This window comes from Canis aureus, chromosome 16 (assembly GCF_053574225.1).
Source record: "Canis aureus isolate CA01 chromosome 16, VMU_Caureus_v.1.0, whole genome shotgun sequence".
NCBI lineage: Eukaryota > Metazoa > Chordata > Mammalia > Carnivora > Canidae > Canis > Canis aureus.
Window position 1 is genome coordinate 44,949,356 of NC_135626.1, and position 14,105 is coordinate 44,963,460.

At 41.9% G+C, this 14,105-nt stretch overlaps 1 protein-coding gene across 2 annotated transcripts in view; it reads left to right on the forward strand.

The window, feature by feature from the left end:
- Positions 1 to 11,598, forward strand: part of ABCA9 (ATP binding cassette subfamily A member 9) — a 59,644-nt gene extending 48,046 nt beyond the window's left edge. For both annotated transcript variants that reach the window (XM_077853664.1, XM_077853665.1), the window contains exons 32-40: positions 375 to 466; positions 2,691 to 2,851; positions 3,237 to 3,312; positions 3,385 to 3,479; positions 4,169 to 4,288; positions 4,496 to 4,636; positions 5,683 to 5,762; positions 10,291 to 10,346; positions 10,479 to 11,598. In XM_077853664.1, the coding sequence (XP_077709790.1) occupies positions 375 to 466; positions 2,691 to 2,851; positions 3,237 to 3,312; positions 3,385 to 3,479; positions 4,169 to 4,288; positions 4,496 to 4,636; positions 5,683 to 5,762; positions 10,291 to 10,346; positions 10,479 to 10,577 (920 nt within the window). In that variant the 3' untranslated portion in view covers positions 10,578 to 11,598. The remainder of the gene's footprint in view (positions 1 to 374; positions 467 to 2,690; positions 2,852 to 3,236; positions 3,313 to 3,384; positions 3,480 to 4,168; positions 4,289 to 4,495; positions 4,637 to 5,682; positions 5,763 to 10,290; positions 10,347 to 10,478) is intronic.
- The last annotated feature ends 2,507 nt before the right edge of the window (positions 11,599 to 14,105 follow it).

The following is a 14,105-nucleotide window of genomic DNA, read 5'->3' on the forward strand; positions in this document are numbered from 1 at the left end:
TCAGACTCCCTGGGGCACCGGGGTGCAATCTCCATTCTAACAAACAGCACATTTTGTGGAAGTGTCTGTTAAATGCAACAGACTTTGGAAGCAAGATTTGTTTCAATTCTAGCTCAGCATCTTATTGGCTGGATGACCCTGCACAAGTCACATACCCTCCTTACCCTTCACTTTCTTTGCCTATAAAATGAAGTCAATAACAATGCTTAGGGGTGTGTGTGTGTGTGTGTGTGTGTGTGTGAAGAATAGGTGAAATAATGCATTAGTGCACTAGACACAGAGCTTGACACATAGTGAGCTTTCTAATAGCATTTGCTTTTATGTTTATTGAAATTATTTGAAGTTCTAATTCTGAGCATACCTATTTCTTTCAGGTGAAGTTATAGGGCTCTTAGGACACAACGGAGCTGGTAAAAGTACAACTATTAAGATGATAACTGGGGACACAAATCCAACTGCAGGACAGGTCAGTAAAACACACAGAAACATGGTCATTAATGCTGCCCAATGAAGCACTAAACAGTGAACATTTGATGACAATCTTAAAAAGGCATAAATGATCCTTTCGTATTAATCAATTGTGTTGTGCATTGAAATGAAGAAGATTAAAAATTTCTCCCTTAACAAATAAAAATTTCCTCCTTAATTCCAAAAATAGGTGCTGAAAAGGGTACGTATTGTCTACAACATATGCTTTATTGAATGAAAAGTAATGACATTAACAGGAAATATTTTGTTAAGTGAAGCTAAACATTAGCTTTCTTCATGGTCAGAAATCTTTGTGTTTTTTTTTGTTTGTTTGGTTTTTGTTTTTGTTTTAATTTTTGTTGACTTATGTAGCCTGACGATTTGTTGAATTGAATTGTCAAGATCCAGGATTTATTCAGAAAACAGAGATCATAGATTGGAGAAAAAAATAATGATTGTCTAAATTCCAAATCAAAAACTAGAATGATATATGGATGCCACTTGGCAGTACGCCTAGGCCAAGTTGGATAAAATGATTGACAGAGGTCCACAGGACAGAACGACTGAGCAGAAGCTACAGAAGGTTGAGGGAGGGCAGAGGGAGTGACCATGAAGAGAGGTTGTCTCATGGTGTGGATTGCAACAGAGGTCTCCAAATTATCTTTCCATTTCTACTCTTGCCCACATAGCGACCAGCGGAATCCTTCAAAGACGCAGATGAGATTGTGTCACTATCCTGCTTATCATCCTTCAGTTAGAATTGATCCAAAATCTTTACCATGGCAGAAAAAGGGCCTGTAAGATCTGGGCTCTGTGTATCTCCCACTCACATTGGCCTTTGGTCATCGTCCCTCTGTAGGATCTTTGGGTTTATTTTTCCATTGGCTGGAGTGCTCCTCATTCAGCTTTGTACTTGGTTGCCTCCTTCTCGTCTCCTTGAAATTTACCTCCCCACAAGGACTTTTCCTAACTACACTCGTAGCTACACTGGATCTTTTTCTTATTCTTTATCACATTTATTGCCTTGAAAGCTTTAAGCAGGGGCTATAATTCATCCCCGTATATCTCTATTTGTTTTTATTTTCCATCCCTCTCTCTAGATTGAAAGCTCTGCAAGCCCACATTAACTAGTCCTCTCTTCCTCTGTATTAGGGAAAGGCAATATGGCATTGAAGTCAAGGGTTGGATTCTGAAGGCAGAGTCCAGCTTTAACTGCTGGGGGTAGCTTGTGTGACCTTCTTCAAGTCTCTGAATCTATGCACATGTTAGTTTTCTCCTATGTGAAACAAAAATGATAAAACTACGACCTGAGTCATATAGAGTTCTTCAACACTATATAAATTACTTGATGATGTGCTCGCTTTGGCAGAACATATACTATAAATTACGTGATGAAGTAATTTGTATAAAATAATTTGATCAAATAATTCAAAACACATAAATGCTTAGATTCTAGCACATGGTAAGCCCTGGTACACATTACCTGTTAATATTATCGTATAGCACAATGACTGGTTCATAAAAATAATAAATGCCATTTAGTGGTGCTTATTGGTTGCTCTGTGCTGGACTAGTGCCAAGGACTTTTCATTTATTACCTTAGCTCAGATTTTCTCAAGCTTGGCACTGGTAACGTTTTGGACTGGATTTTTTTTTTTTTTTTGAAAGGACTGTCCTGTGCATTATAGGATGTAGGGTAGCATCCCTGGCCTCTATCCATTCCATCCCAGCAGCACCCAAGTATAACAATCAAAAACATCTCCAGACATTACCAAATGTCTTCTGGAAGGAAGATTGTCCCTAATTGAGAATCTTTGCCCTTTTAAATGCTCGTGATAAACTTGTGGAACAGGTCCTATAATTTAGCTAGTTTAACATTGAGGACACAGAATCCTCAACAAGTGTCTAATCCTTTGAACTCTTGGATCAATGAAGGAGGTCAAACAATGGACAACCAAATAAGCAGCCCTGAATTCAACCAACGTAATGGGCTTGGTAATAAAGGCTAAAATACAATAGAGGGATATGTCAATGTGGAATATCTTCCTTTTGATCTGTTGAGTTTTTACCATCTTTCTCCTCGAGCTAAGTGATCACTTACTTCCCTTTGCACTCTCGGCAGCCATGTGTGTAGGGGGAGTGCATCGCTCAATTATGCACTGATGTGCACATACACATGTACACAAAATTTTGGGCTGAATGTGAGAATTAATTTTTTGTAGGTGATTTTGAAAGGGAACAGTGAAGGAGACTCCCTCAGGTTCTTGGGCTACTGTCCTCAGGAGAACGTGCTGTGGCCCAACCTCTCAGTGAGGGAACATCTGGAGGTGTTTGCTGCCATCAAAGGGCTGAAGAAAGGGGATGCTACAGTCACCATCACACGGTACCTGGGGGGGAGACACACCCTTTCTCTACTGGGGGTGATGTGATAGGAATGATGTTGACACAGAATTAACGAAGGGAGAGATTCTAACCAATGACTTCATGCCTGTGGTTATCAAGAAGCCAGCTGAGTGTTGTGTTCTTGCACACTAAGGCTGGATAGAAAAATTTTATTGATTATCCCTCATATAGAAAGGAGTCATTGAAAAATATGAATTTGCTAGGAAAGATTCATAAAGGATCCTAGGTGGTTTCAATTTTATGATCATTGAGAATACTCTTTTTAAAATGTTTCTGATATAGTGTTTGTTCTGATTTGCCCATCCCCCACTCACAGTCCCCACAGTTTGAGGATGATGTGGATTGACGCACTCTGCTTCCTTCAGGTTGGCGGATGCGCTCAAGCTGCAGGACCAGATGAAGCTGCCCGTGAAGACCTTATCCGAGGGAATAAAGAGGAAGGTAGGAACAGGGCCCGGTGTTACTCTGCGCACCCTGCCTGTCGGTGTCAGACACACTGTCCTCTCGTTCCAGCTGTGCTTTGCACTGAGCATCCTGGGAAACCCATCCGTGGTGCTTCTGGACGAACCATCCACGGGCATGGACCCCGAGGGGCAGCAGCAAATGTGGTGAGGAGGTGTCATGAATAAACTTAAGTGAACTGATTAGTCCTATAACAACTGGTCTTCAAAATCATTGTTTATAAGGCAAAAGACAACACGTTATCAGGAAATGAAATAAGGGGGAAAAATCTGACTCTCCATCACAGCCAATTTTTATTAAGAAGAAAAAGAGAATTCTAACACCCTAATACTTTGAGAATCTTGTTTTTCATCATAGGTCTTCCGGATATGCATGGCCTTTTTTTATAGTCAACCACATCCATCTCTTACTCAGTTTCAATTCCTACAGCATGACCTGATAATGTGGTTCTTATAGAGGAAAAAAAATCCCAAGTTCTTAGGATTCTGAAATCTGCTGTTTTGTACTTTATCATTACTTTCATGCTTTTAAATAAGTGCTTCTCCTTTTCCATCTTTCTTCCCATTGCCCTCTCATACATATCCTTGGAATTCAGCATTTCTAAATACCCTTTTACCCAACATCATCCTCTACATTCAGCCCCAGCCATGTTCTGAATTCAACACTCTGCCCAACAGTTGGGATATTGACATGACTGCCGTGCCTTCAAAAATCCTTTCTTTGTCTAATCTGAATTCACTAGTTGTTGCATGTTTGCCAGTGAAACATGCTTGAAAGTCTTGTCCTCTTACCTTGAGCGTTCCAGCTAGCTAACATTGCCCATGACCTAATGTAGGCAGACGATCCGGGCCACCTTTGGGAACACGGAGAGGGGCGCCCTCCTGACCACCCACTACATGGCAGAGGCCGAGGCCGTGTGTGACCGCGTGGCCATCATGGTGTCGGGAAGGCTGAGGTGGGTGCCCATCCCTGCCCACCCTTGGGCCTCCGTGGGCCAGGAGCAGAAGACATTTCCCCACATGGTGTTATCACTGTCCCCAGCTGAAGTGGCTGGTTGCTTCCCCTCTGCATGGCCCTGGCCTCTCTCTGGAGGCTGAAAATCACCAGGCATAGATTTATCTTTCCCTTCTCTTGCTTAACTTCCTCCTCCTCCCCCCTCCAGATGTATTGGTTCTATCCAACATCTGAAAAGCAGATTTGGCAAAGATTATCTGCTGGAGATGAAGGTGAAGACCCCCACCCAGGTGGAGCCCCTCCACTGTGAAATTCTGAGACTTTTCCCTCAAGCTGCCCGGCAGGAAAGGTAGGCACAGGTGTTGGTTTTTGTGTCTTCTATTATTCCGTTTTCTATTATTGTGAAGAGAAATAAAAGCCTTACTTGATCATTCTTTTTGGGTTTTTTAACTCTATGGTAATTGTATTTTAATTATTAGAGAAATTATGGTAATTGTGAGTATTTTAATTATTAGAGGAAGGCCCGATTCCAAGGGAATTTCCTTCCATGGGAGGGAAATGAGAGAGCAAAGTACTGATTTGGAAGCTGATTGTTGTAAGGGAATTTGCATTCCTGGCTGCTCGCTCATGGGCCAGGTCCTAACGTGTGCAAGGACCGAGGTCATCGGGATCCCTTCTAGGGGGTAAAACCATCCCCATTAAATACGATCACTAGTCTAAAACCAAGACCAGGCATCAGTCAATGCTCAGTGAGTGGAGGCTCTTAGCACTTTTATTATTATTGATAATGGCACTTGAGGCTCAGGTCGTTTAGACCACACCAAACCCTAGCAGCAGAGGCAGGAGGCAAACCTAGTGCTTTTGTCTTAAATGCTATTCTCTTCTCACTAAGGAAGAAGGATAATAAGTAATCCTGGAGTGCAGGCTCTGGGGGTTTCCTCTGTGTCTCATTCCTCCTGAGACCAAAAAGGAGCTTAGCTCTGAGAGCCTCCTCATGCTTCTTCTTCAGTAAAATGACTTCTTATTGGTTAAAGAACATTCACTACCTCTGTCCATTGCAATGCATGTGTCTATGCATTGAAATAAATTGTTGGCGATATTGTTGCTGCTGCTTATTTTTTATTTTATTTTATTTTTAAAAAGATTTTATTTATTTATTCATGAGAGACACCAGAGAGAGAGAGGCAGAGACATAGGCAGAGGGAGAAGCAGGCTCCTTGCAGGGCCCCCGATGTGGGACTGAATCCCAGGACCCCAGGATCACGACCTGAGCTAAAGGCAGATGCCCAACCACTGAGCCCCCCAGGAGTCCCTGTTGCTGCTTTTTAGATGCACATCCATCAGTGGTTGTCTTCTTGCAACCTGGAGCTCAGCCTCACTCTCTATTCCTCATAGGTACTCCTCCCTGATGGTCTATAAGTTGCCTGTTGAGGACGTGCGACCCTTATCACAGGCTTTCTTCAAATTAGAGATAGGTAAGAGTCACTGTTTAGAGATAAGGACTCCAAGAAACAGAGAAATTCAAATCTTGCATTAAACCAGTATAAGAGGTACACGGACATGAAATTGTGCCGTTATACCAGAAATAAAGTATTAAGACTTTTAATCCAGTGCTTCTCAACCACAAGTGATTTGGTGATGTCTGTGGATATCTTTGGTTGTCGTAACTAAGGCTGGAAGTTGGGGAGGGGGGTACGACTGGTATCTTGTGGGTTAAGGCCAAGGATGATGCCAAACATCCTGCAATGCACACAGGTCAGCTCCCTCCCACAGCATAGACGCATCAGACCAAAATGTCCTTTGTGGCAAGGGTGGGAAATCCTGTCCTAATTGAATGAGGCTCTAGAAGGAAGAGACCTTTGGCATTTGTGACTGGAGTGTCCACAGATTCATACCAAAAAAAATTTTTTTAGCCTGTTTGTACTCTTAGATAGCATTAGATGTTGATGAGGAGGTCCCTCTCTATGGGAGTGGGCTAAGACATAACTCTTTTCCAAACTCTTGGACTGTGATCTTTATGTACTGCATCGATCTATCATGGGCTCTGATTCTACCTATCACCACATATACCAGTGTATGACATCTGATAAAACGCTGCACACACTCCCCTCTTTTTCTTTTTATTAAGTGGGCTCCACACTGGGCGTGTGGAGCCTACTCCACGCCCAGTGTGGGCCCACCATGGGGCTTGAACTCATGACCCTGAGATCAAGACCTAAGCTAAAATCAAGAGTCAGATACTCAACCATCTGAGTCACCCAAGAGTCCCTCTCCCCCTCTTCTTCACCTGTGCTTTCTTACTTTCACCTGTCAGTCATTAGAAGCCCCAGACATTCTAGTTCTTAGAGAAATTTTTCTCCTTGAGACAAGGTTACAATTGCCGGAGATAGCTTCTTTTCACTTCTTCCTTCTGCCGGTCACCTTTGCTCTATGGGCCATTTCTCACTGTGGCCATCCTGGCCTAGTGACCAATTTTGCATCACCCTAGGGAGAAGCATTCCTACAACAGACTCGGATCAGCATGAAGTGTTTTACAAACAGTTAGGAGAAGGGAGGGAGATGTTCCAGGAAGGCTGCCTCCCTAACGTACAGGGGAGTCTTTTCTTAAGAGCCTTCTTTTTTTTTTTTAATAATAAATTTATTTTTTATTGGTGTTCAATTTGCCAACATACAGAACAACACCCAGTGCTCATCCAATCAAGTGCCCCCCTCAGTGCCCGTCACCCACTCACCCCCACCCCCCGCCCTCCTCCCCTTCCACCACCCCTAGTTCGTTTCCCAGAGTTAGGAGTCTTTACGTTCTGTCTCCCTTTCTGATATTTCCTACCCATTTCTTCTCCCTTCCCTTCTATTCCCTTTCACTATTTTTTATATTCCCCAAATGAATAAGACCATATAATGTTTGTCCTTCTCCAATTGACTTATTTCACTCAGTATAATACCCTCCAGTTCCATCCACGTTGAAGCAAATGGTGGGTATTTATAATTTCTAATGGCTGAGGAATATTCCATTGTATACATAGACCACATCTCCTTTATCCATTCATCTTTCGGTGGACACCGAGGCTCCTTCCACAGTTTGGCTATTGTGGACATTGCTGCTAGAAACATCGGGGTGCAGGTGTCCCGGTGTTTCATTGCATCTGCATCTTTGGGGTAAATCCCCAGCAGTGCAATTGCTGGATCATAGGGCAGGTCTATCTTTAACTCTTTGAGGAACCTCCACACAGTTTTCCAGAGTGGCTGCACCAGTTCACATTCCCACCAACAGTGCAGGAGGGTTCCCCTTTCTCCACATCCTCTCCAACATGTGTTGTTTCCTGTCTTGTTAATTTTCCCCATTCTCACTGGTGTGAGGTGGGATCTCATTGTGGTTTTGATTTGTATTTCCCTGATGGCAAGTGATGCAGAGCATTTTCTCATGTGCATGTTGGCCATGTCTATGTCTTCCTCTGTGAGATTTCTGTTCATGTCTTCTGCCCATTTCATGATTGGATTGTTTGTTTCTTTGGTGTTGAGTTTAATAAGTTCTTTATGGATCTTGGAAACTAGCCCTTTATCTGATAAGTCATTTGCAAATATCTTCTCCCATTCTGTAGGTTGTCTTTTAGTTTTGTTGACTGTATCCTTTGCTGTGCAAAAGCTTCTTATCTTGATGAAGTCCCAATAGTTCATTTTTGCTTTTGTTTCTTTTACCTTCATGGATGTATCTTGCAAGAGGTTACTGTGGCCGAGATCAAAATAGGTGTTCCCTGTGTTCTCCTCTAGGATTTTGATGGACTCTTGTCTGACATTTAGATCTTTCATCCATTTTGAGTTTACCTTTGTGTATGGTGCAAGGGAGTGGTCTAGTTTCATTCTTCTGCACATGGCTGTCCAATTTTCCCAGCACCATTTATTGAAGAGACTGTCCTTTTTCCAGTGGGTAGTCTTTCCTGCTTTGTCGACTATCAGTTGACCATAGAGTTGAGGACCCATTTCTGGGTTCTCTATTCTGTTCCACTGATCTATGTGTCTGTTTTTGTGCCAGTACCACACTGTCTTGATGACCACAGCTTTATAGTACAACCTGAAATCCGGCATTGTGATGCCCCTGGCTCTGGTTTTCTTTTTCAATATTCCCCTGGCTATTCGGGGTCTTTTCTGATTCCACACAAATCTTAAAATAATTTGTTCTAACTCTCTGAAGAAAGTCCATGGTATTTTGATAGGGATTGCATTAAATGTGTAAATTGCCCTGAGTAACATTGACATTTTCACAATATTAACTCTGCCAATCCAGCCTTCTAATGTTTCTGCTTTTAAACATGTTCCCTCCCATTCAGATTCCTTCTGTTGTGTTTCACTTGCTAAAACTAAAGTTCTGCTTTCTGTTATCACAGTTTTCTGCCCCACTGTTGTTGGAAATATAACTTAGCAATTCTTTTCCCCCCTCCAAATGTTAAATTAGACACAGTTACATTCTCAGTGATAATGCCTTTATTAAGTAGGCTCAGCAGTGTACAAGCACAACGCATGTCCCATGAACATTCCTTTGACCATTCCTTAGACTCATGCTCCCATAGCATCAGATCACTTTAGGGTATTGCAACCTGCAACAGAACTCTGGCCTCGTGTGCTCACTCCAGGTCAGAGTTGCTTAATATCTGGAAACTTGGATCTAAGGAGGCCAGAGGGATGGTTTTATCTTCCTTCTAATCTCATACCCTTCTCTGTGCATATGCTGATGTTTTGAGCCTCCCCAGTATGGAGTGTAAGGGGAGAGAAAAAGAGAAAATTTGACAGCTAAGCTAGATTTGATCATTAGAGCCATACTATGGCATCAGGGCCTCCTGTGCAGAGATGAAATCCTTGAAGACTCCCTCTCTCCTCCCATCTGTAACTTCTGACTACAGCTTTCACTCTGGGGTAGGTGATGTCTTCTTCTCTTGGTCTCTTGGTCTCTTGCAGCCCCTGGGCCACTTCTTGGAATCCCCATACCTTTCCAAGAGATCTCTTAGAGTACCTCCTGTTGGATCCAGCGTCTTTGCCTCTCCAAACTCTGAAAGTACAGAGCCATCACCGTCCATAATTTTTTATGTGTTCCAAGACATGAGTCAAGGACACAATCCCATTTCCCCAGATTGCAGGCCAATCCCACCAATTCCTCTGGCCACAGAGAGGAGAAAGGAAAAGCAATCTGATAATTGCCCACAAGAAACCTCTCTGTTCATTATTTTCTTCCTTTTATGGATCTGCATGTTTGGGGTCTTAATCACAGTCCACATTGATAATAAATGGTAAACGGAAAGTAGGATAATTCAACCAAGTTTGGTTTATGCAGGGACCGTTTGCAAAGGGGCAAGGAGCAGTGTGATCACCCAAGACTAGAAACAGCAGAAGTGTTGCTATTCTTAGGTCCAAAGGGATTAAGAGAGGATGCAGTGGTTAGAACCCGGGAGCAGAATCATGTAGAATCTGCGACCCTGTGAGAAGAAGTGACTTTCAATCAAGGGACAAAGCTGATGTCAGGGTGGGCAGGAAGGCATAAAGGCCTTGACCTCCCTCTGCTCTGTCCCTCCTCATGAGCTCACTGGTGGAAACCATCAGAAAAAGCTTCTTAAGTCAGCCAGTGGAGCAAAGAGCCGAGCAGAGCAGAGTGAAGGCAGATGTGGAGGGGGACATGCTAGTGTTCTAGCGCAGAGGGAACTGTCTCCCCACTGACCCTGCATAGGTGGTCTGGAACCTCACACTGCTTTCCTCTTGTGTGCCCCTCCCTAAACTCCAAGACAACGGAGAGAATTTCCATCCTGTTACAAGACCACATGGAGAATTTACCTTTCCGTATTTAGTATGGGCGCTGCCCAAGCCAGCACATGTCTTTCCATAGTTAGTCTGAGAATACTTATTACCTTATCTTTTATAGTTAAAATCTGTTTGTATGTTTTGTATATCTCTTGGTAAAACTCTCCAAGTTTAAAAAAAAAATAGATGAACTCCTAACGTATGTCTGTCCTTCTGCAGTTAAACAGAGCTTCGATTTGGAGGAGTACAGCCTCTCCCAGTCCACCCTGGAGCAGGTGGGTCAGCGGTAGGGACCCTGTGTCATCCGTGGAACATTCATGTACAACATGTGCATGCGCTTTGCACTCACTTGCCAGCAAGAGGGGGCAGCGTGACATCTCCGTCTCTCTCTGTCTTGCCCCTCTCAGGTTTTCCTGGAGCTCTCCAAGGAGCAGGAGCTGGATGACTTTGATGAAGAACTTGACCCTTCAGTCAAGTGGAAGCTCCTCCCACAGGAAGACCCTTGAAGCCCCAAGCTCCTCCCACAAAGAGACCCTGGAAGCCCCAAATACTCTGTTTCTTTTGAATCTTATGCCTCTTTTTAAAGACAATATTTTCTGTCATAAATATATCTTATCTCAGATATGATACAAAATGCTTCTGACACCCATGTCACCTTTTTTCTCAATAATACGACACCTGCAAGGACTAAGGAGTAAAGTCAGTGGGAACAGTCACGACAGTGGACCATGGGGCCTCTGTACGGGCAACTAAATCCCGCATGTCATACAGTAGTAAATAAAAAATGCATTTATTATAGAATGTTTGGGTTTCTGAAGATGATACAGACATTCTCTAATTTTCTTTTTTTGAACATTAAAATATTGACTCTTTCCTTATCCCGTTGAATTAAGTGCATAAGTATAAAGTTAAGACCTAATCCTGATTTTAGGGGAATAGGAGGCCTTGATTGCAGCAGCACAGTAGTTGCTTTTCTTTTTTTGAAGTTTTTATTTAAATCCCAGTTAGTAAAAAAAAATTAAAAAATTAAAAAAATAAATCCCAGTTAGTCAACATATAGTGTCATATTACTTCATGTGTCCAATACAATGACACACACTTCCGTACAACACCCGGCGCTCATCACAAATATTTGCTTTCTGTAATTCAAGGTTTGTTTGGTTTTTGGTTTTTGGTTTGTTTTGTTTTGTTTTGATTTGTTTGCTTATTTGTGATACACAACTTTTTCTTTTCTGTCATTTTTTTTCACATTTTAATATTGTACAGTCTATGTTTTGTCTGTCGTGATTATAAAGGCAATTTGAAACCTGTTAAAATAAGTAATTTCAGCAAGAATTTGAGTAATCAATTAAAAATGACGTATCTTACAATTTTAAAATATATTTCTCATTTTATATGTTTTCTTGTGCTGCGAGGATCTATTCTTATGCAGACTTTAATTTCTCATTGTTTATGTATGTTATGACCTCTCCAACTGATGATCCTGTAAACACCTTAAAATCAGTGCAATATACTTGTATACTCTTATTTAGGTGAGTTTTTTGTTGTTCTTGCTACTATTATTGTTGTTAGCTGTTATGGACTGAATTGTATTCCCCCAAAATTCCTATGTTAAAGCTCTGAACTCCAGTGTGGCTGTATTTGGAGAGAGATCAAACCTTTAAGGAGATAATAAGGTTCAATGAGGTCATAATATTGAGGCCTTAATCCAATAGCACTGGTATCTTTACAAAAAAGGGGACAGACACCACATCCCTCTATGCATTCACAGGGAATAGATCACATGAGGACACGGTGAGGTGGCTATCTGGAAGCCAGAAAAAGGGACGTCACCAGAAACCACATTTTCTGGCACCTGTCCTGGGAGTCCCCATTTGGAGATGAGCTTCCCTACAGAGTGACCTGGACTATTCAGGATGGAACCATGAAACACACACCTATACACCAACACAAAACCAAAAAATGAAACTCCTTTGACAAAGTGGTATCAAGCTACTAAGATTACAGACATTGTGGGATTGTTTGTTACAACAGACAGTCAATATTATGTTAACTAACACAGGTGCCAGGAAAGGGGTGGGGAAAAACCCTGGAGTAAATATTTCTTGATTGGACCACACTGATGCAATTGCCATAGACCTTTGAACTATTCTAAGCTGCCTGTCCCCAATCCTTGCCTGCATCAGCTCTACAAGTGTGACCGTTTCTTCACTTTCAACCCATCTGTGCCACACCATCCTCAAAGTATAGCCCAATAACAGTAACTTCCAACCCAAGACATAATGCCTTTGGATGAGTCTACCCTTTGTTGTATTGTAAAAAAAAAACAAGAAAGGATAACCTAACTTAGAAATACAAAGTTATATTGAGTGAATTTTTGGAGTATTTGAAGTAGAAAGTAAGAATAATTTATTCTAAGGGCTTAATAAATGAAAATATTGCAGTGATGATGAATAAATAATTTTAATGATATGGGGTTTATTTTTCTCATACTAGATGTGCTTTTCTCAACAGTGGCACTGTTGATACTTTGTACCAGACAATTCTTTGTTGGGGAAGGGAGAAAGGAGAGGCTGTACTATATATTGTAGAATATTCAATGGCAATCCTGGTCTCTACCCACTAGATGCCAGTAGCAATCTCCACCTGAGTGTGACAATCAAAAATATCTCTAGGCATTTTCTAAATCACCCCCTTGCATTATATGTCTTTAAACCAACTGCTTGGGGCAGCCCGGGTGGCTCAGCAGTTTAGTGCCGCCTTCGGCCCAGGGCCTGATCCTGGAGACACGGGATCGAGTCCCACATCTGGCTCCCTGCATGGAGACTACTTTTCCCTCTGCCTGCGTCTCTGCACCCCCCCCCTGTGTCTCTGATTAATAAATAAATTTTAAAAATAAAATAAAATAAACCAACTGCTTGGTAATTTTATCATCTTGGAGCCAAGTAAAAAATGAATTAAAGACAGTGGATTTCTTCATTTGGGGGTTTTGATGCCTTGCATTAAATACTTTGGACTAAACTAGAAAAATTGTTATTTTTGAAGAAATCTAGGGACTTCAAAATAAAAATGGTCAATACTACATTTTAAAATTTGCAGGCATTAGAGTAACTTCTGTTTGAAGTTCATGTCTCTGAACTTTATAAAGAGAGTCCAAGTTTCAGTAATGTGTTACACAATGGTCTGTGAATTATTTCAGTGAGGGAAAATTAAGAATTTAGCAAGCTGGTGTATCCTGAACAGTAGAACCTCTGAAAAATCAAGTGAGGCAAAGAGTCTTGAAAGATTACGAGGTTTGGTGTATTTTTATTTTTTTAATTTATTTTTTATTGGTGTTTAATTTGCCAACATATAGAATAACACCCAGTGCTCATCCCATCAAGTGCCCCCCTCAGTGCCCGTCATCCAGTCACCACCCCCCACCCACCTCCCTTTCTACCACCCCTAGTTCATTTCCCAGAATTAGGAGTCTCTCATGTTCTGTCTCCCTTTCTGATATTTCCCACTCATTTTTTCTCCTTTTCCTTTTATTCCCTTTCACTAATTTTTATATTCCCCAAATGAATGAGACCATATAATGTTTGTCCTTCTCCGATTGACTTATGTCACTCAGCATAATACCCTCCAGTTCCATCTATGTCGAAGCAAATGGTGGGTATTTGTCGTTTCTAATGGCTGAGGAATATTCCATTGTATACATAGACCACATCTTCTTTATCCATTCATCTTTCAATGGACACCGAGGCTCCTTCCACAGTTTGGCTATTGTGGACATTGCTGCTAGAAACATCGGGGTGCAGGTGTCCCGGCATTTCACTGCATCTGTATATTTGGGTAAATCTCCAGCAGTGCAATTGCTGGATCATAGGGCAGATCGATTTTTAACTCTTTGAGGAACCTCCACACAGTTTTCCAGAGTGGCTGCACCAGTTCACATTCCCACCAACAGTGTAAGAGGGTTCCCCTTTCTCCACATCCTCTCCAACATGTGTTGTTTCCTGTCTTGTTAATTTTCCCCATTCTCATTGGTGTGA